We start from the raw sequence: 24,344 nt of genomic DNA on the forward strand, positions 1-24,344 counted from the left end.
GCGCAGCGGCGGGGCCGGCTGCTAGCGCCCTCCTCGCAGGGGCGAGCGTGCCCCCCGCCCCCCGTGCCCCCCTCCTGCGGGGGCTGATGGTTCACAAACGTAGCTCGTCCCCGGCTGACGTTCCCGGAGACGGGAGCCTGGCGGCGGAGCAGCCCAGCCCTGCCGCGTGCCACCTCCCGCGCCGGTCAGCGGCGGCGCCTGGCGCTCATCACCGCGGGGGGATGCTGCCCCTCCGCCCCGCGCTGCTGCCCAAGCGATACCGGGGCGGCTCGGCTCCGCGCTCGCGGCCGGGCCGCGCGGCCGCCCGAGCAGCGGCGGCGGCAGGAGGAGGAGGAGGGCGCGGCAGCAGCAGCGGCGGCAGCAGCAGCACCACCATCACCATCACGGGCGGCAGCGCCCCGGCGCTGGGCCCGCGAGGCGGCGTTGGCCCTGGCCGGCTGCCGGTCCGGCGGCGCGGGCCGGGGTCGCCGCGGGCTGCCCGGAGGGGGGCGGAGCAGGAGATGCGCGAGCCGCCGCGCTCGTGCGCGAGCTGGCCGGTAGGGGCCGTTGCCACCCCCCGCAGGGGAAGGGGGGGCGGAGCCGGGCGCGGCGCGAGGCCGGGTCGCGGGGCGGCGGCGCTTCTCCTTGCTCAGCCGCCGGCGGGCCCCGCGGCGGTCATGGCGGCCGTCTTGTCCCCGCGCCTTTGCGACAGCGACCCGGCTACGCCAGGCGCACAGTCCCTCAAGGTGAGAGCGGGTGGCGGCCGCGGGTCTGCGGGCTCGGCGCGGAGGCCTGGGGCTGCGGTGCAACAGCCACTTCGGCGGGAGGCCTCGGCTGCTCCCTATTACCCCCGCGCGAAGTCCGTGACCCCCTCCTTGGGTTTACCTCACGCCTCCCAGGGGATCCGGGCGGCGGGTAGGCGGCCTCCCTTCCGAACTTGCGCTGTGGGTCCAGGCTGGTGGGGGGGAAGGCCCCGCTGGGTGCCCGGAGCCGCGCTCAAAGTCCTGAGGCGCCTTCCCGGGTGCGGTGCACAGCAAAGTTTGTGTCTAGTGGCAGGCTACCGTGTGCAGGCCCGCGGAATCGCACCCGCGCTGCCCAGACAGCGCTTGGGTTTGCGGCGCCGAGCACTTGCTACTCGGGTGCGAATGGGCAGATACTTTTTGAAAGACATCTTGGTCATTCAGGCTTTCCCATTGCATAATAAGGCATCGTTACGTAGATCTTGTAGTTGATAGGCGTACCAGGAATGCGTAATGTAACCTTGTTTTGTAAGGACTAACAGAAACATGCGCTTTCAGGGGAAGAAGAGGCCTTTTCTGGCAATGTTTGACTTTCGATGTGAAGAGAGTCACAGACCGTCCGTAATTACTAATCTTGTTTACAGTAGCAGCGGTTGAAGTACAGTGTGTCTTTCTTAGACCGCAGTGCAGACGTTTTCACTTCTTTCTGCAAAGTCCTCTGCAAGAAGCTGCCTCATTTCCTGGAGCGTTTTAATTCGTGAGTCTGTGACAGAGTTTGCTGACGTTTTCAGCAAATGAGAAACCGAAAGTGGAAATGGAGGACATTGCTCTTCCCTGTGGTGGAGATGCGCACATTTTTAGCAGTACTGGATTTAATAAAATTTCAAAGCAAAAGCAGAAACTGATGTGAGGCGCTTCCTCTTAATTGTCAAGTTGAGATCTGTCTTTTAAAGATGTTTTGAAGTTTCCTGGTAGCTTTGGTATAGCAAAGCTTGGCTTTGGCCCTGCTCAAGTTTTTCTCTATCAGTTGAAAAAGTTTGGCATGCGTTCGTGTTGTGTGAGAAGCAGGGGTGAACTACTGATGAGGCATAGCTGTGTCACAAGTTATCCTGGTGCTATACTGTTTTAACTGGAGATGGCTGCTTGGTTTGTCTAGTTGGGTTTATACAAGGTATTCTCAGCAATAGTAGGAAATAATACTAGTAGTCATACTGGTGGAGATGCTACTTACCTGATTATTTAAGTATAGCTTCATTAAATTTGTGTTTGAGTTTTTCTTATTGTATGAAAGATACTTCTGAAATGCATTATTGCTAGTCCACAAGAAAGAAAGAAAAAAAAGTGAAAAACACTAAATAAAGTAAAAATACAGGAAACAAACGCCTGGGGCCTGTCTTGGTTATAGTACTTTGAAATGTTCGTTATCAAAAGTAATATATTCTCATGTGCTGTAATATTTTTAAATTGTATTTCAAGTAATATGTAAAACACACTAGAATGAAGACATTAGCTAAGGTAGACCTAGTAATTGTTTTTGTTATTTAATAAATAAGTATAGTTTGGCTTCATCCATTTATTTCTGGCAGGTTAATTCTTTCTTAAAGTTTTCTCAGGAGTTACAAAATGTGACGCTTTCATAGTGCTCCACTTCAGAGTTTCGATTACCTAAAGAGCTATCTTGTTCTTGGCTCTACTACTGGTTACAACCAGTGATTCACTTGAACACTTCTGCCTTCTGTTTCTCAATTATAGTTACTAAATGCTTTGAGAGTTAATGATGTAGGTAGGAGTTGTATAGCATTATTGGATAACAAAGCAGTAAAAACCACAGAATCCTCAACTGAATCCTGGTCTGCTTGATTTTACAGAACTCCTTTTTTTGTTCTGTTGTCATTTTATTCTCTTTCTTTATATAGAGCTCATGAAATCTGAATAGTGACATCTGTAAGTTAAATTCTAAATGTTTGCTTGTAATAGCTTTGTTCTCTTCTATATCTGTTGCAATGCAACTTTTTTTTTTTGTTATTTATAGTTTCCCCACAAAAGACAAGTCTTTGCTGCTTGCTGTAATCATATCTTTTTGTGAACGGCATACTAGCCCTTTAATTTTAACTGTGTGTCCATAATATTTTCCTTGATTTTGTGAGTATCAGCTCTCAGCAAACGCTTAGTGGTTTTGCTCTGCCCTTGCTTTTGCGAGCTAGTCTGATTAGGTGAATTAGTCTTGTCTCTGACAATCATCAGTGAGCGAAGTATGCTGTGTCTACAGCTGTCTGGCCGTGCTAATGCCAAGGTAGTTTACATCAAGAACAGTGAACTTAGTGATCAGAGCTACAGCTCTGTCTATTCAGTGCTCCACCTACGCCACAGGTGAGAAACTACCTAATCCTCTTTCTGTGCCACTGCATGTGATACAGCTAGTTCATAGCAAAGAATAATTTGCTACATAAACTGTCCTATGAGTTGTTAGTGAAGAGCGTTATTCAATAGCTTGGTAGTTCAGGTATATTTAAAATCTGGATTGCCTTACAATTTTTTCTGATGTTTTACATTATCTGCTGATTACTCTGAATTCCTTTAATATTCATCTTTATTTTCATTTTAGGATGACACAGAAGAAAATTCCAATGATGGCAGCCAGCCATCCAAAAGACGACGCATGGGCTCAGGGGACAGTTCTCGGAGCTGTGAAACTTCTAGCCAAGACCTTGGGTAATAGCTTTTTTTTTTTTTTTTTTTTTTAATTTTTGTTGCCAGTCTTCCTGTATTGTTTGATATGCATAAGTATTAGCTCTCCCTTCTTTGCTTGTCTTTGTTCTTCATACATCTTTCTGAAGTGAGGCAGTGTACTGTGAGTAGCCAGCTGTCTTTTACTCCCAGCATATTTTAAGAAATTTTATTGTAAAACAGCACAAAATGTGCTGCATCTAATTTACAATCAGAGGCACAGCTTACATGTTTTAAAACATTACATAATTTTTAAACTTAATTTTGACACTTGAGTGGCTTCTTTTCCTGGTGTCCTGTCTGCTATCATGGATATCCCTTCGTGTTCTGTCCCTCAGCCTATTGATGAATGCTGGTTTGGAAAAATATATGAAAAGTGGGGTGTAACAAAGTGACTTTGAAATGGGTGAACAGGATGCAGTGTTCTAAGGTGCTTATCCAACTTCATATAAATAGAAATGACATATAAATAGAAATGACAGAATTTCTAGAAATATAAGTGTCCCTCTTAAGGATTCTTTGATTTGTTCTAACATTGTTCTTAGATACAGCTATTTTCCTGCTGAAAACTTGATAGAGTACAAGTGGCCACCAGATGAAACAGGAGAATACTATATGCTTCAGGAGCAAGTCAGTGAATATTTGGGTGTGACTTCCTTTAAAAGAAAATACCCAGGTATTTACTTTTGAAGTTTTTCTTCTAAAAAATCTTTATATGTTTTATATGTAATCTGTGTCTCTTTGACTATATAGCGTGAACCAACTGATTAAAAAGACCCTGAATTATTTATATTTGTATTTTTATTTTATAATATGTTACTGGCATATTGAAAATGTATCCCGTGTTTTCCAAATGGTTTAAAACTTCTTGGTATTGCTACCAAAAATCTCTAAACAAGTCGGATTTGGGGGTTAAATCAGCAAGGGTCTTTTGAAAACTGACCTCAGTTTCATTTTTTAAGTATTCTGTTGGTGATTTCTTACTATATAGCTATATCTCTATATCCTGTTTTCTGAGTTGTGGCAAGAATTAGATGGGGACATTCTAGGATTTGAGCCTTCATCATTCAGAGTTGTCAAAGCTGGTTCTTCTGTCATGGAGCTTATTTCTAAGAGGCTTATTAAAAGACAAAAAAAATACCATCAGTACTTGATAACGTTTTTCATGTCTGAGCTCATGTGTCAAGTGTCCTTGGTATTTCTTGAAATCATAACAACAGGGCAGGGTACTCAGAAAAATTGACCATGTCCCTACAGTACATGCTTAATTTAAAATCAACGTGTAAGATTAACATGTGTGTAGAAATAGTAGTATAATGCAGACTTTCACGGCCTGGAAATAAAATTGTCAAAATACTTTGACCCTGCTTATGGGTGAGTTTGAGTAACTGCATACATTTTTACTGTTCCCTTTTGTTTTCTTTGGAGATTTAGAAAGACGAGATCTATCTCACAAGGAGAAACTCTACCTCAGAGAACTAAATGTTATCACAGAGACTCAGTGCACACTAGGTAAGAAAACAAATTGTTAGATTCCTTCTTAGTGTATTAGACACACTAAAAAGTGATTCAGTTTGGTAAAGAATTGCGTCTAAACTGAAAACAAATTTTGAAATGAAAATTATTATTAATTTGCATGAATTTGCCACAAGGTATCAGGGTTCCAAATTTATCATAAGAAATAAGTTTTGGATCTATTTTAATTACTTATCAAAATCCCTTCTGTGTTGGAAATTAACTTTTAGAACCTTATTCTCTTTCTAGAAAAGAGAACACCATAATTTTTCAAATTGAGAAGTGCATCAGTCTTGTTTTACTGAGTTAGTTGGAACCCAGCAAATATTAGTGTATCTTACATGGTTCAATTTATATGTTTGAAGTTAGAAGGGTATGTATTAAAGCACTTTAATGTACTTGAAATTGAATGATCCCATTGATTTGGCTTATATTGAAAGAGCTTGAAGTATTTTTTTCTTCCTCTGCTAATACATATGCCTTGGAGCATGTTAGAGATTGAATGATGCCTGTCAACATCTTTTTTCTGTAAATCATGGGTCTGTGTAAATGCAGTGCCATTTTATATACTAACAGCCTTTGGAATACCACCTTTATGTCTCACGTGCCAGCCCTCTTGATTTTTTTTTTTTTTTTTCTTAAACATGTGGGAAAGAATAGTGTCTGACCTTTATCAATAGAAGTAAAATGCTGTATGTATCCTGCCTCATATATTCAGTAGAGATGTGTGCTGAGTTAACTATTGCTATTTTTTTAAGGTTATATTTATAATTGGTGGTAGTAACGTAAGTCATCCTCCATTCTATAGTTAAGGATTAGAGAATAGTTGTGTTGTAACCTTAAAAGGAGTTCTGCATTGTAGCTGCAAACTGAGGCATTTTGCCTTCCAAACTTCAAATGATTTACTTTGGAGTCAGAAGTCTGTGTGTGGTTTGCTGCTCTGAATTGCCCTCACACTGATTCTTCCTTGATTTGTATGCAGAGGTTATCTAAACCTCTTAATTTCAGTTAAGGTTCTGCAAGTTAATGAAACTTAACACTTCACCAATATTGGAAATGAAAACTACGTTCCATTTTACCAGGTCCTGCTTAGAGCTAAGGTTCTGCCTCACACGGGAGTTCAATAGCTGGCTGAGTCAATGTTCAGGGGTCTGTAGCTGTAAGAAAGAAATGAGTCTTGACTCACTGGGTAGAAGCAAGCCCCTAATCAGCCTTGAGAGCTGAATGGCACAAGTTCAGTCCTATTTTAGAGAGAGAGAGGCACTGTGCACAGCAGGTTGTTGTTTCTAGCTGCTCAAAAAGTTAAGCTGATCATTGTGGGATATAAATAACCGACAGATAGTTTTGCCAGATAGCATCATTATTGCTTTTATCTATTTTAGGTCTAACAGCTTTGCGTAGTGATGAAGTAATTGATCTTATGATTAAAGAATATCCTGCCAAACATGCTGAGTATTCTGTTATACTGCAAGAGAAAGAGCGTCAGCGAATAACAGATCATTATAAAGAGTACTCTGTAAGTAGCTAGCATATAAGTGAACTAGATCTGTAACATGTGCATTATAAGAAAAGGCTGTTCTCAGGCTGATAGTGAAATATATGTGAATTGATAAAATTGCTTTTATTCCAGCAAATGCAGCAGCAGAACACACAGAAAGTAGAAGCCAGCAAAGTTCCAGAATACATTAAAAAAGCTGCCAAGAAAGCTGCAGAATTCAACAGCAATTTAAACCGGGAGCGGATGGAAGAACGAAGAGCCTATTTTGATTTACAGACACACGTAGGCAGATTTAAATTTCTTATCTCAATAGTATCTCCTTGCTTGTTTAAGGTTAAGTTGGTTTTCATACCATTTTTAACTATTACTGTCAAGAGTTTTAATTAGTCTTACTTTCGGTCATGTAGGGACTTAAACAGCTTTGCTGTTAAATCAGTAATACTGCTAAAAGCGATAATTTCAAGTACATTTAATGTGAAGTTTTTATCTTTTTCTTTTAACCTGAAAACATTTGTCTTGGGAAGCTTTAAAAGTTTCAGTGTAACTTTGTTGTCATCTGCTGGTAGTACAAAACTAAGAGGGAGGCTTAGGTAACTAAGAAGCTTCTGTTACTATTTTATCTATTCCTATGAATGGCTAATTCTGTTTTGGAATACCTTAAAAATTTTGCCTAAACAGTACCTAGGAAAAAAAGTAAACTATTTATGCCCTAAGAGTCTGTCAGTGTTATGTCTTTGGTTTTGTTAGGTGCTATGTAATTTTTGTATTAGATAGATTAAATGTTTCAGTGCCGGATTTAAAAAAAAAATTAGCTGCCATTTCGAAGCAGGACTGTCCTGGTCATGTGAAAACAGTAAAAATCTTCTCAGTGCAAATTGTTGCATGGCAGTCCATTATGTTTTTTTGGTACTGACCCATGTTAGAGACAAGATAGTGGATAGTTAGTTTTATTTCTTTCTAAGGGAAAGAAGACATCTGTGTAGGCTTTTCCTTTCCATATATTTTTATTATTAGTGATATTTTTTTAATGCTACGATCTGTTTTCAGAATTAGATGGATGTGTTTTTGCTGCATGCTGCCAGTATGGACCAACAATGTTAATTCATGCTAAAGATGCCAGTCACAAAAGTAATGTTTACAGTTTCAATTGTTAGATTTTAATTTTCAAAGTATTTTATGTAATATATTATTAGAAGTAGTCTTAACTAATAATTGTTCAGTTCACTAGATACTCAGTGATTGGATTTAATCTGTAATACTATTTTGTGAGTGGGATCTCTTACCATTTTAATGAATTAATTTCCCATGGGAGAGCTTGGGTAGCTGTTCCAATTCAGTAAAACTGACTAGTTAAAAAATGTTTGAAGGGAAGATGGTGAGGAAGGCTCAAAAGTTTGTGTGTGAAACAAAAATGTCTTTGTTTTGTCTTAAACAATACAGATTATTCAGGTGCCTCAAGGAAAATACAAAATCTTACCTACAGAGAGAACAAAGGTTAGTCCTTATCCAGTGGCTCTCATACCCGGCCAGTTCCAGGAGTACTACAAAAGGTATTTTAAAAGCATCCTAACTGGTGATTCTATGCACTCATCTACTTTCTCTGCATCTAGCAGATGGAAAACATTTCAGTGTATTTCCTGTAAGGTCTTGAATTTTTATGTTTGAGACACTTGTTAGTCTAAGAGATGCAAGAACTGTCAACAGAACAGTGCTAATTGCAAGGGGGATGTCCCACTGATGTGTTGTAGTGTCTGAGATGTGGCCTGCTCAGATTTTACTGTGGTAGAAGGAGACACTGATTTCGTTCTTGCCACCCTCATGTGTTTACTGATCAGCTGCATCTGCATGAGTGCTAAGATTAATGTTACTATATCAGAATTTTGTAACACTGGCTTGTGATCATGTTTTCTGTGTGACAGTCTTGCTGTCCTTCTTTAGAAAGTTCTTAATAAAAAAAAACCACCCTGATTTTTCTTGTGGGCTAAGTTTAATGTTGAATTTGTAAGTGAGTGAGAAAGGTGTCACTAGTTGGATCTTTGTATTTCGTGAAAAATGTGTACCTGACTGTCTACACAAATTTAAGACTTTCCAGTGGTATGATCGCATTTGAGAAATACACACTGATTTGAAAATTGTTGCCTAAGTCTTACCATCCGTACAACAGAGACAGTACTCATCCTGTACCTGCATGGTTTTCTTGAGAGAAACTCTTTATCTGTAAGTGCCTTGCTTATTCCAGTGTGTGTGCATACAGACCACGCCAAATCTGCATGTTACAGGACATTCTTGAAGGACTTACATTTTATGAAATCAATTGAATTAAAGATTTTGAATTTAATTTTGAATTAAAGATTAAATATCTTACTCACTTCGCACTTACAAGCTGCAAGTGGAACTGCTTATCCTTGTTAATGAAGGACACAACTTTTCAAAATATGCATTAAAATAATATCCTATTCCTTACAATGTCTGTCCTTAATAGTGAGAGGACTTTCAATTTTTTCTTAGTATTTCAGGTTAAAAAAAGAAGTATATTACACCTGTTAATCTGTATCTGGTTATAAGCAATGTGATTAGGTCTTCAGTCTTCTGAAATTGTATTTTTATATGCACTTTTTGTTCTCCTTCAGTCATCAAGGAACTTGGATATACTTGGATAAGCTGTATTCTTTACATACTTTGCTTTGGACCCTAGCTGTTCATGTGCCCTGTGCTGGAACTGTTGGGCATATGCTATGTGGACACTGTACATTTATAAATAAAGTGTATCATTGGGCATAGAAATATGGATTGGTTAAAAATTTTTAGGTCTTCTGTGGCCTTTTATGATTATGTAGGTTTGGAATATTGCAGAGATACTCTTCCTGCATTCCACAAATATCTGCTATACAAAGAAGGCAAGTACTATATGGTACCACATTTGGAATGAGAAATTAATGTTTCCTGTGTTTTCAGAATTGCACGTTTTTACATGCGTCCCTGCAAAAAAGGGAGCTTTTCTTGCTCATTTTCATTGAAGTCCTTGTGTGCTGTGTGACATAACATTGATGTGTAAAGTACACATGAATTAAATTTATTCATCTATTAACTTTAGATACTCTCCAGATGAACTTCGTTACTTGCCATTAAACACAGCTCTTTACGAACCTCCTTTGGATCCAGAGCTGCCTGCATTAGACAGTGATGGAGATTCAGATGATGCAGAAGAAGGACGAGGGGATGAGAAACGGAAAACCAAAGGCAATTCGGTGAGACAAATTGAAAGTATTCTTCAACAGAAAAATCCTTTCCCTTCACTTTTGTTAGGTTCAGTAGTTTCTCAGTAGAACCTTTAACATTTGCAAGATGAAGGAGAATCGTAAGCTAAAAGTGTACTCCCTGTTCTAGTACTTCTTTTTATTTTTATAACATTGCTCTCCAGCTTTCTGTTTTGATCCATTTTAGAGTAAATTGAACAGGTACTTGAAATTTCAGGCCATTTCTCCCTTCTTTTTAAAGAAATCTTGAAGAGCCTTCCCAACTCCGGCTCTGGTATGCCTTTTTTCTCAACGGGAAGTTGCTGGCATTTCTGAGGGGAATGAGCCTTGTAGTTCAGGCTGCAGTATATTTTGCTATTCAGGTCCCACAGAATCTGTCACTAAAGCCAAGGTGTTGATAGCCTGATAAATTTTTCTTCTTGTGAAGTAGAAGCAAGAAGTATTCAATACAGGAACAGATACTTTATTCCAATTCAAAAACAAGGTGAAAAGCACTAATTTTTTTGCTTTACAACACGTCTTTAGAAAGATGCTTGTATTCTCTCTGTGTGTGCAAATGCCAAATTAACTGTTGCTGGAAGTTAAGGGAAACTTTCACATGCATACCTTGGCACTATTTTAAATGCTTAAGAGCAGCTGAGTTTCAGATAAGCTGTCTGAGTACAACTGAACCATTGGTCTGTCGGTACATTAGTATGTTGGTGAAAACCATTTTCCAGAAAGTTAACCCTAGTTTTAAGAGAAATAGAACATAAAATCACTGGTGCATTGAACAGTTTCTGGTTCAGTTCACAAACATTTTAGATGGTGGGTGTATTTAGTGCTAAATTTTGCCATATAAACATTTATTTTGTTTGAATATTCATAAGATACTCGTAACTGAAGAAGAAAAGAAAGGGTCATCTTGTAGGCTAACAAAGGAGAGATCAGTGTTAATACACCCTTTCTGCTTGCATTTTTTGGAGAAAGAATCATATAAACTTAGCAAGCTAAATGTCAATTCAAAATTTTTATTCTATTACATTCCAGCTTTTTTGCAGTTGGTCTTTAACCATTTCTTCCCAGTTCCCTTTTTCTTTAACTTCCATTCCCCTTAGTGGTAAAGAAAAGTAGCTGGACCACACAGACTGTGTTCTCATTTTTCAAAGAAGTTCATAGTTTTTGGTGACAGAACACAGAAGGGAAAATGTGCTTGTGTTGAAAAAGCATAGGGAAAATTTGAAATGAGATTCCTGTGGAGTGCAGTTTGACTATGGGAGCAGGGGTTCTTTGCTAGTCACTGGGGCATACTGTTTGAGAGAAATATCTGTTGAACACAGAAGTGGGCAGCTGTCAGGCCTCAGTTTTGGGCTACCTACCATTCGTCAGATCTCCCTGGTGAGTCCTACAATATGCTTTATGCTTTTTCCTCTTTCACCCTCCCCATTGTTGGAGTCAGGTGGCAGTTTGCCTGTTCTGTAGTGTTTTAACGGGCCTGTCATAAATAACCCCTAAAATAATGATGAAACATACCATTTCTTCCTGCCACGTAGTTTGCTTGCTTTTGTATTATACTCCTCCCTTTGCCTTTGTGTCTCTTTTGTCTGTTTTGATTTTAAGCTCTGGGACATAGGCTGACTACTGTTAGGTTTGTACAGAGTGCCTTTTACTGTAGGGCACCATTGTTATTTGGCCTCTTGGTTTTTATTGTAATCAGTGTTATTAATTATACTGCTTTCTTCTGGAGCTTCTTGGAGGCCTTTGTTAACGCTTTTCTGAGAAAAATCTTGTGCTGCTGCTATTAATTATGCTTACATTGATCTTTTACCTTCTTTGAACCTCTTTCAAGCCCCTCTTTCTTGCCTCCTCATTCCTCAAAACAACAACAAAAAAGCTTTAACTGCAGCATATATTCATAAATTCTATTGTTTGGTTCTGAATTAAATATTGAATTGTGTTTTGCCTTTGGCATTCTTCTGCTGCAATCCAAATTAAATATTTAGATTGCTCCTGGTGAAAATAGTAGATGAGGGTGGCAGAAAAAACCTTCACATGTTTAATTCAAAGCAGTGCTATTTTGTAGTACACTTAAATGCATGGCAAGGGCACTTAACTTTTTGCTGGCCCTTTGCATTGAAAACAGTATCTCACATATAGTTGTTTTCTTGCTGACTTTTAAAGGAAAATGGTTCAAAGAACTATACTGATGTCCTCCCACTCTGGTATCAAGACCAACTGGAAAACATGACTGGTACTGCTGATGCTAGTCTCTCAGCATAAGAAAAAATAGATAATGAAGGTTATAAGCAAAGGTGTTCTAGATTGTAATGTACCCTGTGCTTTTGCAGAAGGAAAGATGTCTCCTTCTCTTACCTTAGTTGTCTCTAAGGGGCATAGGAAAGACTTGTCTGTCTATCCAAAAAATAAAAAAAATAGCTATGGTATTTTTATTATAGGACAATTCGTCTGGCAATGTATCTGAAGGTGATTGCGCCACAGAGAACCAGGAGGATTCTTTTCAGGGAAGACAAAAAACAAGAGACAAAAGTGCTACTCCAAGAAAAGATGGTTCCAAACGATCTGTATTATCCAAATCAGTTCCTGGGTACAAGGTGGAAGAAAAAAGCCCCTGATGGAACTTCTTTACTGACCAGCCTCTCCCTGAAATACACGTTTTTAAAATAATATGGAACTTCTGCTTGCTGTACTTCACTAGCTGCTCTCTTGTGTGCTCCACCTGTTTGCTTCCTTACTTCCTTTTTGCTTTTATTTCATGTGGGGCTTTCCTTTACCCTAGCTATACAGTGGTCTCTGTTTCTGTGAACTTCTCAGATTCCCAGGCAGTAACATCAAAAAAATCCATTGCAGTTTTATCACTGGAACTCTGCATCTTTCTGTCTGCCTTAACATAACAGTCAAAATTACTTGCCAGTTCAAAAGTAGCATTCAGTATCCATTATATTTCTTTCTACTATTTAGTATGGCAGCATACCAAGAGATCAGTGCTGTAAAGTACAGCTGTGTGGCTGAACATATTGTTATGATGTTCATTTTAAATACAACCTTTCATCCTGAGATGTTGCTATGTATAGCATGGAAGGCAAGAAGCTTACTACAGTTGTATAGGCAACACTACATAACCACTTAAACAGTATATGGAATATAGCTTTTTATGTAGTTTACACTATGTAGAAACGTTTGTGGGCAATATGCTTATATCCAAGCTAAAGACTTGGTGAGGATGTTAAGACATTTCAGCTGTCAAGAGGTGGTTGCCAAACCTAGGGCCCAAATCTTCAGTATTACTGTATAATAATTTCAAAAATTAAGATAAAATAATAATTTTCAGAGGAAATGGGAATTGACATGCATTATTTATGTGTTGTTTTTCTGCGTATTAAGGGAGGACCTGAATATATGTAATGTATGAAGATAATGTAACACTTTCAAAGCACATTAGTGCCTAGTTTGGTTCCACTGAAAGGAATGAGAATTTTCTGTTGACTTATGTGAGAGCATGAATAAACTTGTAAAGAGGTAAAACACTACATTAAGGTAGGGTTTAGTATTTAGCAATCAGGAGTGCTTGTTAAGAGAGGTTATGGGAAAAGGAACACCTTTGTCAGGGACAGGATCATGCATATGGAGAAACTGTCTTAGCAAAAGAAAGCTGGTGATGGCTTGCATTTGATGTTTGTAAATATTTACTATCTGTATTTACCAAGTTGATAGTAATTAAGCTATCGCTTATGTTAAGAAGCTGATTTCCAGCAAGAATTGGTCAGCTCTGATAAATTTTCTCCAGATAGGATATCTGTACAAGGGAAAGCACCAGCTGTGTTTTTTCTTTCCCAGAACTTACTCAGAAATATGTGAAAATGGAGATTTAGACATATGTATATTTTTCTATATGTGACTTTGCAAATTGTTGTAGGCACAGAGTGCATACCAATATTCCCATGAACATGAAATCCAAAGATGGAGCTTGGAATTATTTTTTAGCTTTGTTTAACTTAACATTAGAGATTGTGTGCCACTGGTTTATTACAGAAGTTTCACTTAGCTGTGAGATGTCAGAGTGCTTGATTAGTCCAGTGTATTTAATTGACATGAGGCAGGCATAGAGAGAGAACTGGTGGAGCAGAACTTCCTGTAAGGTTCTGAACTTCTAGTTGTGGAAAAGCAATGGCAGCATACAGCATTGTATTTTGAAAATGGGATCTGGTAGCAGTTGCTTATTGGTTTAAAATCAGTGGCTGTGTTACTGTTACAGTAGCAAGGTGTTACTGTAAATGTACAGTGCCGCATCTTGCACTGTGGCATGCTCAGCCTGCAGCAGCCATCAGGCTGCTGGTAAGTCAGAGGTGGTGATGTTGTGTTGGGAGGGTGAGAGGATTGGCTTTCTTGTTTGTGGGAACGTTTGAATGCCTTCAGTAATCCCAATCACATGAGCTGTTTTAACTGGTAAGACAGAAAGATTCTTGTTTGTTAGTCATAAAAACACCAGATACTGATACACCAGATGTGCCTAAATGTTAAGGCACTTTGAGCTGAAGGCTTAACTCATTTAAAATGTCATCCCTATGAACTCTAAATCTTTGTAATACTTCTGTATTGTTCTCTAATATTTGACTATTTTTGTAGGACTAATTTTTCATTACATGTAGTTAAAATTGAAGGATAATTGCTATAGCATCAACATGCAAATGTATAGTTATAGCCACGAGTATTATAGGATTCACACATTTCCACTGAGTTATTTTTGAGTGAAAGAATAATGTATTTTATACAGAGGCATTTTTATTGTCAGTTCTTTAACAAAGAACGGCTAGCATGTTTTACATTTTATCATGTTACAGGTAGCGAGTCTTTGTTGCTGCAGTACTTGCTACTACAATTGCACACACAGGGTACTGTTGAAAGTACAGGAGATTTTTTGCACATAAAACTGAAATGTATTGAGAAACTATATTTTACAACACTTCTGTTTCAGGTCACTATATATGAAAATGGAACGCTTTGCATTCTGAATAGGACCTCCTAAAAGTGGTGTAGTTGGAATGCTTACTTTGAGAGCTGCAGCACAGTAGCATGGAAGCAAAAACTTACAGAGCAGGCAGTGGTCACTTCGACTCTGCATTCATTCATCTCATCCCAATGAGATGAGGATGTAGAAAGCAAAGTTTAATCAGATGGGATATTGTAACTTCCCATTTGGATTTTATAGCCTTTGTTCATAGTGTTTCTAAAAGCCATTTATGGTGGGTAGAACTTGAACTGGTTTGAAATGTGAATAGGCTTGCATTCTTTTAAAGTTTTTTAATTTTTGTAAAAATACTTCCATTCTGTTGGAACTTTATTATTAATAGGCTGTGATTCTCACCCCCCCAACATGCACGATTTCTAATGAACACAATTTAGTGAAGTAAGACTAGATGGAAGCACTGTTGGTAAATGCATCTATATTAGTGTCTAACTTGGGAGTTCTGTGTATCAGAGTGTTAACTCCACATACACTAATGCAGGTTAACAGTGACCGAAAAGCAACTCACTTTAGCTTTCCTGAATTACCAGGGAGTACGCTGCTGTGTATTAAAGGCAGTCAGATATAAATCCATTACAAACTAGAAGTCTGATTAGAAAAGTGCACTTGCTGTTCTAGAAAGGCTTGGTTTACTTAGAAATAGATAAAACCACAATAAAATTAGAATGTAGCCTAATCAATGGAAGGGTAAATGCTGCAACACTGATGAGGTTTAAGCATGTGCCACTTTTGTTGGGAGGAGCCAGGGTATAAAGGTATACATGTAGGACACATAGTAAACCGTAAAGGAGTTTGTGTGGTATTGCTTTCGTTATATTTATTATTTTGTAGAGACATTTGTGAATGTTAGACTTTTCATATTGTTTTATTATATTTATGTATAAAACAGGTTGACTCTGCTTTTTTAAAATAAATAAGCAAAAAAAGTCTGCATGAATGCCTCTGTCATCTTTTGAGGGAAGTCACCTATAAACATATGGTGTGGTGGTCTGTTTTTGTAAATAAACTGCTTCAGACAATTTGAAGCAGACTGTAGCCATATTTTAACTTCAAAAGCAGAATGAGAACTTCAGAGAACTCAAAGCAATGCATCCTGACTGCTCTAAAAATGAGTCAAGATACACTAATTATCTTGCTAGGTGCTAGAAAAACTTCCTGGGGATATAGACACACTTACAGATAAATTGTATTGCAGAAGATCTCACTGATTTTATATATGTATCTAAATATAGATAGATAGATATGCACACATATATATCGGGTTTTGCTTCTAAAATTTATTTTAAAATTAAACCTCATTCATCTCCCCACACATGGTTAGTAGTTGACTGGAATTCTTCTTGCTTACTGACAAGCTGTTTAGCTCCTTTGAGAACAGGTTGTGCCTTGAACTCCTCTGTTAGCTACATCTTTGCAGCAACATTGGATTTTAGAACTCTGGCAGCTAGTCTGTTTAACACCAGTGAGTACAGTGTTAATTTTAAACCACATTTCTCGCTGATTTCATTATGCAGTAGGCAGAACTGAACAACAGAACTACTGAAACATTTCAGAAACTTGCAATGACTTACTCCTCCCTTGTCCTCATTGGAGTTTTAAACTCCCATCGCTGTATCTCTTGGGTTAGCACACAGACTATGTACACAGTTGTTACTCACTGTAGCAGCCTGCTATTTCTCTCTTACCTTCTAAATGGATCTCAGGAACCCAGATACACTCCAAGTGATAATTTAGACAGATGGTGAGTGTAAAACTAGTTAAATGAAAGGCTGTGTTTCTTACCACAGTTATGGCTGGATACAAGATAGAACGGTAAAACAGCCAGCTGTGTGCAGCACAGCTAACCAGGTATTTTGAAATTAAAGATAGAAAAATAAAGTTTACTGATTTTGTAATTAATTTTCTATATTCAGGGACAGATGTACTGCAAATGGAAAATTTTATTTCCTCCATAAATGAGAAATCTGCAGGAGTATCCTATATTGGAAAAAAATGACTGACAATTTCATCCTCTGTCACAGTTAATGTACACTGAGGAGGATGTTAGCTGATGAATTCATAGGAAGAAGCAGGTACATGCTTTTGCTCCAATCTGATCTACATATAACTTGCCACATGTGCCAAATGCAAAATCTTACGTAGTTAACCTACAGTTTTTTTCAGTGCCACTGCTTGTCAATGCGTGTCCTGTTTTAAGGTTCACACATCCTAACAGATAGTTAATTAATTTTAAGAGTTAAGGAGTTCTATGACATTTCCTGTTAAATCTGTCAATTCTTGTGGAATGAATTTATAGCCCTCTTCTACCCTTCCAGCCAAAGGTCATTCCAAATGCTATATGTGGGATTTGTCTGAAGGGTAAGGAGTCCAACAAGAAAGGAAAAGCTGAAGCTCTTATACATTGCTCCCAGTGTGACAACAGCGGTAAGTATCTGCATACACTAAGCGGATTCCTAAGGGAGTCTGTTTGTCAGATCTGTTTGTGGAAATGCTTAGTGTACTAGGCTTGTGTGCCAATGGTTCAGCTGCCTTTTCTATCCTTCGTTAAGACTTCATCTCTAGTTAACATTACATGCACCAGCACGTTTGGTGTGCTACGGGATCTCACCAGGAGGTGAGCCAAGATTCAGCTTCTGTAAAAGCAAACATTCTAACTAATTTTAAATTTCATTTCAGACATAGAATAATAATACTGGTTTTAATCTAGGCCACCCTTCTTGCCTTGATATGACCCCGGAGCTTGTTGCTATGATTAAGACTTACCCTTGGCAATGTATGGAGTGTAAAACATGCATTATATGCGGGCAGCCTCACCATGAAGAAGAAATGATGTTCTGTGATGTATGTGACCGTGGTTACCACACTTTCTGTGTGGGACTTGATGCCATCCCTTCAGGTAATAAGAGTTAATTGTTCCCACCTTCTTGGAGTTCTGGGCTTTCTCTGTCAGAGTTAATACACACTTTGCTTTTGAAAGAATGGTTTAAAACAAGCGTGAAGGGTAGGAGTGAGAAATGCTGTAGGAAAGCACACCATAGGACACATTTTTTTTTAATAAGCTTTATTTCAGTATATTTGGTTGTGCACAGTTTAACCTGGCCATTCCTGTATAGGAAATAGAATTGTCTTTTACAACAGAATCCAAACAGACTCGCTCAGAACTAGGGTTTTTTTTCCCCCAAATCCACAGAATACTGAGAATAATTACCTCTCTTCATAAAAGAAACCTGTAAAAAGGCTGTATTGCTGCATATTGCTGGAGTATACCTTTCACATTAACAAAGTGTTTGTGCTATCAGGTCAGTTTCTAAATTAAAAAGTACGCTCAATTTAGTATTTGTAAACACCTTTTTAAACCCATTCCTTCCTTTTCTCTTAAACACCAAAGCTGGAATGCAGTAGCTGGATGTCAGGCAGCCTGTACCTTTAAATTACTTGGTCATTTGTTATCAGCTGGCCAGCTCAAGGCAGTGTAAAGAAAATAACTGGTGGTACTGTTGCTTTTTGTGTAATACTAAATCCATGGTAAGTAAATTCATAAGTGCACAGTGGCTGTGAGTTGTGCAGCAACAGAATCCCCCGTAAGTACAGTATTCCAAATATGTGGTACATTCCCATTTTGGGAAGCACTGGCACTAGGTGTCACCTTAGTACAGGTTCTGTGGCCCATTTCGGGCTGACCTAAGGACAGAATCTAAACAAAACAGATTATACGCCTGCTAGACAATGAAATTACCAAAGCAGCCCTTATGATTCCAGCTGCTGTAATACAGTTAAAATGCTTCTGCTCTTTACTCAACACTTTTTTGAGGGTCAGTAATTTTCAGGACAAGGTCTATTGATGAGGCCCTGCCAGCAGTTGTCTGTGCTGCCTGACTGCACTCAAATAACAGGCATTAGTTTCAGGAACAGGACCCCTGTACCTGCAGCAGGACAGCAATGTTCCCCAGCTGCTGTTCGTTCAGCCTGGGCCATGGTCATTCACGTCAAAACAGAATTTGCAAACTCAAGCATCATTCGTCAGATTCTTTCCTAATGATCCACCTCCTTAGCAGTGCTGGTGCTTCCTGAGGTCCACAGATCGGTGTAGCCAGTAGTTACACATCAGTAATCCACAAGGGAGGGCACACTGGACAACACTGCTTTCGGCACCTTCTCCAAAGGTGTTAATGTTTCAAAGCAAAGCACTGGCTGTTTACATTGAAGGAAGGACTGCAAACAGATGAGCACTGATTAAGAGTGGTGAAAGGTGCATAACTAGGTGGGTGAGTAACAAAGTTTCCCAATAATTGATAACTTTCTTTTCTTAGGTCGCTGGATTTGTGATTGTTGTCAGAAAGACTCTCCCGTACCAAGAAGAGGAGGACGAAGGGGGAAAACCAGCAAGGAGGGCTAAAACCCCCAAAAACTTGCTGTCCAAAACAGCACAAACTGAAGTGATACTTTGGTGCTATTTAACCAACCACTCTAACAGGAACAATACCACTTCTTTTTGATTTTTTTTTTCCTTTTTACCAAATAAACTCTTAATTTTATCTATATAATGACTTTTTTTTGTGATACAAATCACTAATCCTGTCCTGTCAGATGTCTGGATAGAGACAGACAAACCAAATTCCCACTCAAAAAGAAAAGGCTTTTGGTAATGAAATTTAAATTGTACATGCACCATTTGCATAAAGTTATACTAATGTACTTGTTTATCTCAGTGCACTCATAAGTAAGCTCTGTGAAAAGAAAATTACAGAGCAACTGCAATACCCACTATTTGCATAGCAACTGGTTATTCTGAAAGACTCAACCAAAGCAAAAACTATTCCTGGCAAAACCAATTCTCAGCAAAGAGTGGGCACAGCCTGACCTTCTTACACCTGACTGCACACTCAGCAGAAATTTTCTTTGCAAGCCCATATTGTGTGCAGTTCTGGTGTCCTCAACATAAAAAGGACATGGAAGTGTTGGAACAAGTCCAGAGGAGGGCCACGAGGATGATCAGGGGACTGGAGCACCTCCTGTATGAAGACAGGCTGAGAAAGTTGGGGCTGTTCAGCCTGGAGAAGAGAAGGCTGTGTGGAGACCTCATAGCAGCCTTCCAGTATCTGAAGGGGGCCTGTAAGGATGCTGGGGATGGACTCTTCATTAGGGACTGTAGTGACAGGACAAGGGGTAACGGGTTCAAACTTAAACAGGGGAAGTTTAGATTGGATCTAAGGAAGAAGTTCTTTACTGTTAGGGTGGTGAGGCACTGGAATGGGTTGCCCAGGGAGGCTGTGAATGCTCCATCCTTGGTGGTGTTCAAGGCCAGGTTGGATGAGGCCCTGGGTGACATGGTTTAGTGTGGGGTGTCCCTGCCCATGGCAGGGGGGTTGGAACTAGATGATCTCAAGGTCCTTTCCAACCCTAACTATTGTATGATTCTATGTTCTACTAAAAAAAGAAAACCAAACAATCAATCACAACAAGCTATCAGGGGAGGTATAAGAAAACACCTCCTAAGTTCAAGATACCTTATAGTGCATCGCTTTTAAGGAGGAACAAAACCACCCTACTGACAAGTAACAACAGCTGACAGCTCACAGTGACAGCAGAGAAGTGACACACACTCAATTTGGGTGGTGTCTTTGCAAGAGGTGATGAGTGACTGGACAGATTTCTGCTTGGCATGACGTAGAGCACAAGCAGGCAAAATATAGATCTATCCCCCCTAGACGACTGAGAGGTTTTTCCTTCCTTCGCCCTCAGCTCCTCAGCTTCAATACGCTCAAGCCCCATTGTAATTAGTTTTACTGGAGATCCTTGCTCAGAAAAGAAGTAGATTTTATTTCTAACCATGTGCTAGATTGAGAGTGGCCCTGAAGTGCAGCACTTGATTTCACTTTTCTTTATAAAAAACAATAAAAAATACTGAATCAGAGTTGATTTTCCTAAGCACCTGTTTAAAGTTAATCTAATGAGATCCCAACTGTACATTCATTTTTAAGCCCTGGTCTCTGAAGAACACTGCAAATACTGTGCTCACTGCTCATTTTACGTATAGGGGAGGATTTACAATATAAAATTCAATATGGCTTTTTCCCCCACTGCCTTTATGGTTTAGGAAAAGTAACCTGAATACCTCTTCAGGAACCATAACAAAGTGTATTAAATATCACAGCAAGTCATTCGTGTTCAATTTCGCAGGCTGACTTAGTGACTTAGCGCAGTGTGCATCGATTTAAAAAAGAATTTCAAGTATTAATTTCAGGATTCCAATCAGTATAGTCCAGAAAACAGACTCCTCGTCCTGAGACTCATCTTCTGTAGACTGCGAGTATTTCTGGTTTGCCTCCATCTCCTCAGGGTTGTAAGAAGCCTCACCAAACGGGTACTGTACAACTGTCCGATCATAGTACACTTTCATTTCAAACTCACTCTCCAAGTGAGAGGGGTGGCCGTAAATCCCTATTCCCACTGGTCGGCGGAAGTGCGCCGGTACGTGGACAACATCCTGGCCACAGGTTACAGACTGTAACTCGTACTCGTCAAAGCTGGGGTGAAGTGTCATGTCAGAAACATACAAGTCTGCATCACCTTTTAAACTCCGCATCTGAAGTACGATCTTTCCCTCGTGATTTAGTCTCAAATAGCTGTAGTTGCCTGCTCCAATCTGACCTTGAACAACATGGAGAAGGACCCATTCTTCAGGTACATCCTCTTCCTCGAAGGCATTTACCACAACGAGTACTTGAGCTGCTACAAAAATGATCAGGATTCTTCTCCAGCATGCCGCCATGGTCTGGAGCTATATTCAGACTCTTCCTTTTTCCTGTTCTTGTCTCCTCCTTCTGAATACAAAACATAATTCAGATTTCAGTATATACCCTTCTTGGAAGGAATCAAATTTAACTTGGTAATTTTTATAAATTCTCTCTAGTCCACACACAGTTAAGCAACTTTAATTAAGTACGTTCATTAACTTTTCTGGTTTTAATAGTAAGAAAACCTCAATGCTAAGATTCAGAGCTCTGTCAGATTAAAGTGGCCTGAATTTCTTAATGAAGTTAAACAGGAATTAATCAAGCAGGTAGGTGTTTTATCATCCAGGACTGCCACAGAGCCATTATTCTACCTGCATAGCTGCTAAATTTGACTGAGATGAAACCCAGTAATGATTTTAGCCTCAGTTAAAAAAAAAAAAACAAAACAACAAACAAGCAGTTAAAAAGAATGCTGTTGTATGCTTGAAGAAGTTCAACGTTGCATCAGGTGTTTAGGGGATCCTAATTGTTCCCTCATCCACTCATCTTAATTTCCGAAGGCAGTAAAGGTGCAAACCTGGGCACACATAAGAAGCAGTATGCACTCTGACTTGCGCTGGGAATGGAATTAGAAATAAAAGCGAGTTATCTAGTGAATTAACACAGTCATATATGATTCTACTGTGTGATTGTTTCTAGGACTAAACTTGGCATATTACCCGTGGAAAAAGGAATTTCCTAGAGATCCTGTTGCCGTACAAGCACTCAGCTTTTTGCAGCACAAACTTAATGCAACTGTTCACAAAGATGCAACCTGTGAACCCTGCTGACAGCTTCCAAAGTACACAGTTGACTGTGTACTTGACTGTGGCATGCCGTCACATTCAAGTACGACAGCCACACGTAAGACATACAAACTTCCAGGTTTAAGAGGAAGCTTCTCATCCTTTCATTTCTTTCATTAGGCCACTACAATTGCCTCAAACATGAAAGCTACAAGCGGTTTTGTACCCTGCTGGCATCGAAACAAACTGCACTGCTTCCACTGCGATGTCACTTAAACCTTAAGAGGTTTTACAGCTAAACAGATCAAGGGAAAAAAGCGTAAGAGTGTTTCTCTAGCTCCAGATTTGCTGCCCCGGAGGCCTCTATACAAGGCCACAATTGAGCACAGACGGCATAAAAGAAGCGATTCTCACAGCATTCGCAGAACCTGCGCGGCCGACACAACACCCTCAACAGCGACATTAAAAACCATTCTTCTGCCTCTCCATATCGGAGGACCGACCCTCGGCCACTTTTAAACCGAAGAGACTATGAGACACCCGAGCTGGGGAGCCGCACGGCTCCGCTCCTGGGCAGCGAACGATGGAGTTACCGAGAGACACCCGGCGCCGTTCCGGAGTTGCAACAGCACCTGCGAGGGGCCGCGGTTTGAAGAGCTGCCCACCCCGCTGACCCCCGCCACCCTCCGCAGACCGAGAGCTGGGGCACGGCTCACCTGTGACCAGCCGAGGGGCTCCGGCTCGGCGAGGCCGCGCCGAGGCACAGCAGCGGGCTCCGCGGACGTGCGCCAGCGCAGCGCGGCCAAGGCGCCGCGGGAGAGCCCCTCCCCGGGGCGGGCTGGCACGGAGGCCGCCCCCGAGCAGCCGGCCGGACTACACACCCCGGAACCGAGCCCGGCCCCGCACGGGCGGCTGGCTGCCAGCGGAGGAGGCTGGTTGGAGGCGGGGCGGGGGGGGGGGGGGTTGGGCCTCCGCACGGCGTCACTCACAGCCAGTAACGCCAAGCGCTTCAGCCCCAAGCCGCCCTCCTCCCCGAAGGAGGGGGGGCAGCGTTCGCATCCCTCCCAGCTATCGCGAGAGCAGACGGCGGGGAGCGGGGGGCCGTCGCCGCGGCAACGCGGAGTACCCGACACACACCCCCCCACACCCCCTCACCCACCCACACCCACCCCCCCACACACCCTCCCCCCCCCCGGCGGGCCGTAGGGCAGCGCGTCCTGCGGCCCGGCCGATGGATGCGATTGCCCCTCCTCGGCGCGGAGCTGTGGCGGAGTGCGGCGGTCGGAAGGCTCTGCAGAGGGGTCTGGGCAGGCCTGGTCGGTGGGCTGTGGCAGGACTAAGGTAGTGAGCATCCGCCTCTACTTGGCGTTGGTGAGGCTGCACCTCAAATACTGTGTTCACCCTCACCACAAGACAGACATTGAGTTGGTGGAGCAGGTCCAGAGAAGGGCAATAAAGCTGGTGAAGGGCCTGGTGCACAAGTCTGACGAGGAACGGCTGAGGCACCTGGGGAGAACTGGAGAAGAGAAGGCTCAGGCAGGACCTTATTATTCTCTAGAGCTACCTGAAAGGAGGTGGTTGGTCTCTTTACCCAAGTAACCAGTGATAGAACAACTTTAAATAATGAGATTTATCAGCTTTAATATTTCAGTGTGTACTAAGCAGTTGATATATTTACAGTTTGAAATATGTACATTGATTTTAATAAAACTCAAATTTAACAATCCACATTTGGCAGGTTTATGCAGCCTGTTTGAGGTATGATTTGACAGAATGCGTTACATGGTGTTTATGAAGTTAGAGAGCTTTGAAGAATATTGAAACCAATAGAAATATGCTATTTGACACAAAAGCATGCTATGATAACGAACTGCTGTTTGGCTAAAATGCCCCTTTTTTTTCACATCTGTCAGTTCAATCTGAAATGGATGGATAGCCAAGCTGAAGGAACATGCAGGAGCCAAGATCTTTGAGCATCGTGTTGCACAGAAAAGGGAGGTGGCAGGAGATGTGTTTCATGGGCGTGTGATATAAATTTCTCACCGCACAATCACACTGTCACTAGTATCCGCATGCAGCTGTC

The 24,344-nt window shown here is 40.9% G+C and overlaps 2 protein-coding genes across 6 annotated transcripts; one reads left to right on the forward strand and one right to left on the reverse strand.

The window, feature by feature from the left end:
- Positions 1 to 86: 86 nt before the first annotated feature.
- On the forward strand, positions 87 to 19,188 carry PHF10 (PHD finger protein 10; the record flags this gene model as incomplete). 5 transcript variants are annotated; one of them, XM_080616446.1, is made up of 12 exons in its annotated part: positions 574 to 725; positions 3,325 to 3,431; positions 3,992 to 4,122; positions 4,875 to 4,958; positions 6,344 to 6,477; positions 6,592 to 6,741; positions 7,900 to 8,009; positions 9,554 to 9,707; positions 12,152 to 12,307; positions 17,055 to 17,163; positions 17,447 to 17,635; positions 19,050 to 19,188. In XM_080616446.1, the coding sequence occupies 12 exons, from the start codon at positions 657 to 659 to the stop codon at positions 19,133 to 19,135; spliced, it is 1,479 nt and encodes a 492-aa protein (XP_080472572.1). In that variant the 3' UTR covers positions 19,136 to 19,188. The 5 variants fall into 5 exon arrangements, with proteins under 5 accessions (XP_080472569.1, XP_080472572.1, XP_080472573.1 ...); XM_080616447.1 differs by having other exon boundaries at positions 4,881 to 4,958; XM_080616443.1 differs by lacking the exon at positions 12,152 to 12,307 and having other exon boundaries at positions 87 to 725.
- Positions 19,189 to 20,935: 1,747 nt separating this feature from the next.
- LOC308220449 (UPF0669 protein C6orf120 homolog) lies at positions 20,936 to 23,126 on the reverse strand. The gene is made up of 2 exons (XM_080616448.1): positions 22,978 to 23,126; positions 20,936 to 21,563 (listed from the first exon to the last, which is right to left on the reverse strand). Exon 2 carries the CDS (start codon positions 21,509 to 21,511, stop codon positions 20,954 to 20,956), a length of 558 nt encoding a protein of 185 aa, XP_080472574.1. The 5' UTR covers positions 21,512 to 21,563; positions 22,978 to 23,126; the 3' UTR covers positions 20,936 to 20,953.
- Between the last annotated feature and the right edge of the window lie 1,218 nt (positions 23,127 to 24,344).

The sequence above is a fragment of the Psittacula echo genome (genome assembly GCF_963264785.1).
Source record: "Psittacula echo genome assembly, chromosome: 4".
NCBI classification, from domain to species: Eukaryota; Metazoa; Chordata; class Aves; order Psittaciformes; family Psittacidae; genus Psittacula; species Psittacula echo.

What these genes read in the sequence shown, in the direction of transcription:
- LOC308220449 (XM_080616448.1), bottom strand. Translation starts at nt 21,511, where the DNA reads ATGGCGGCATGCTGGAGAAGAATCCTGATCATTTTTGTAGCAGCTCAA.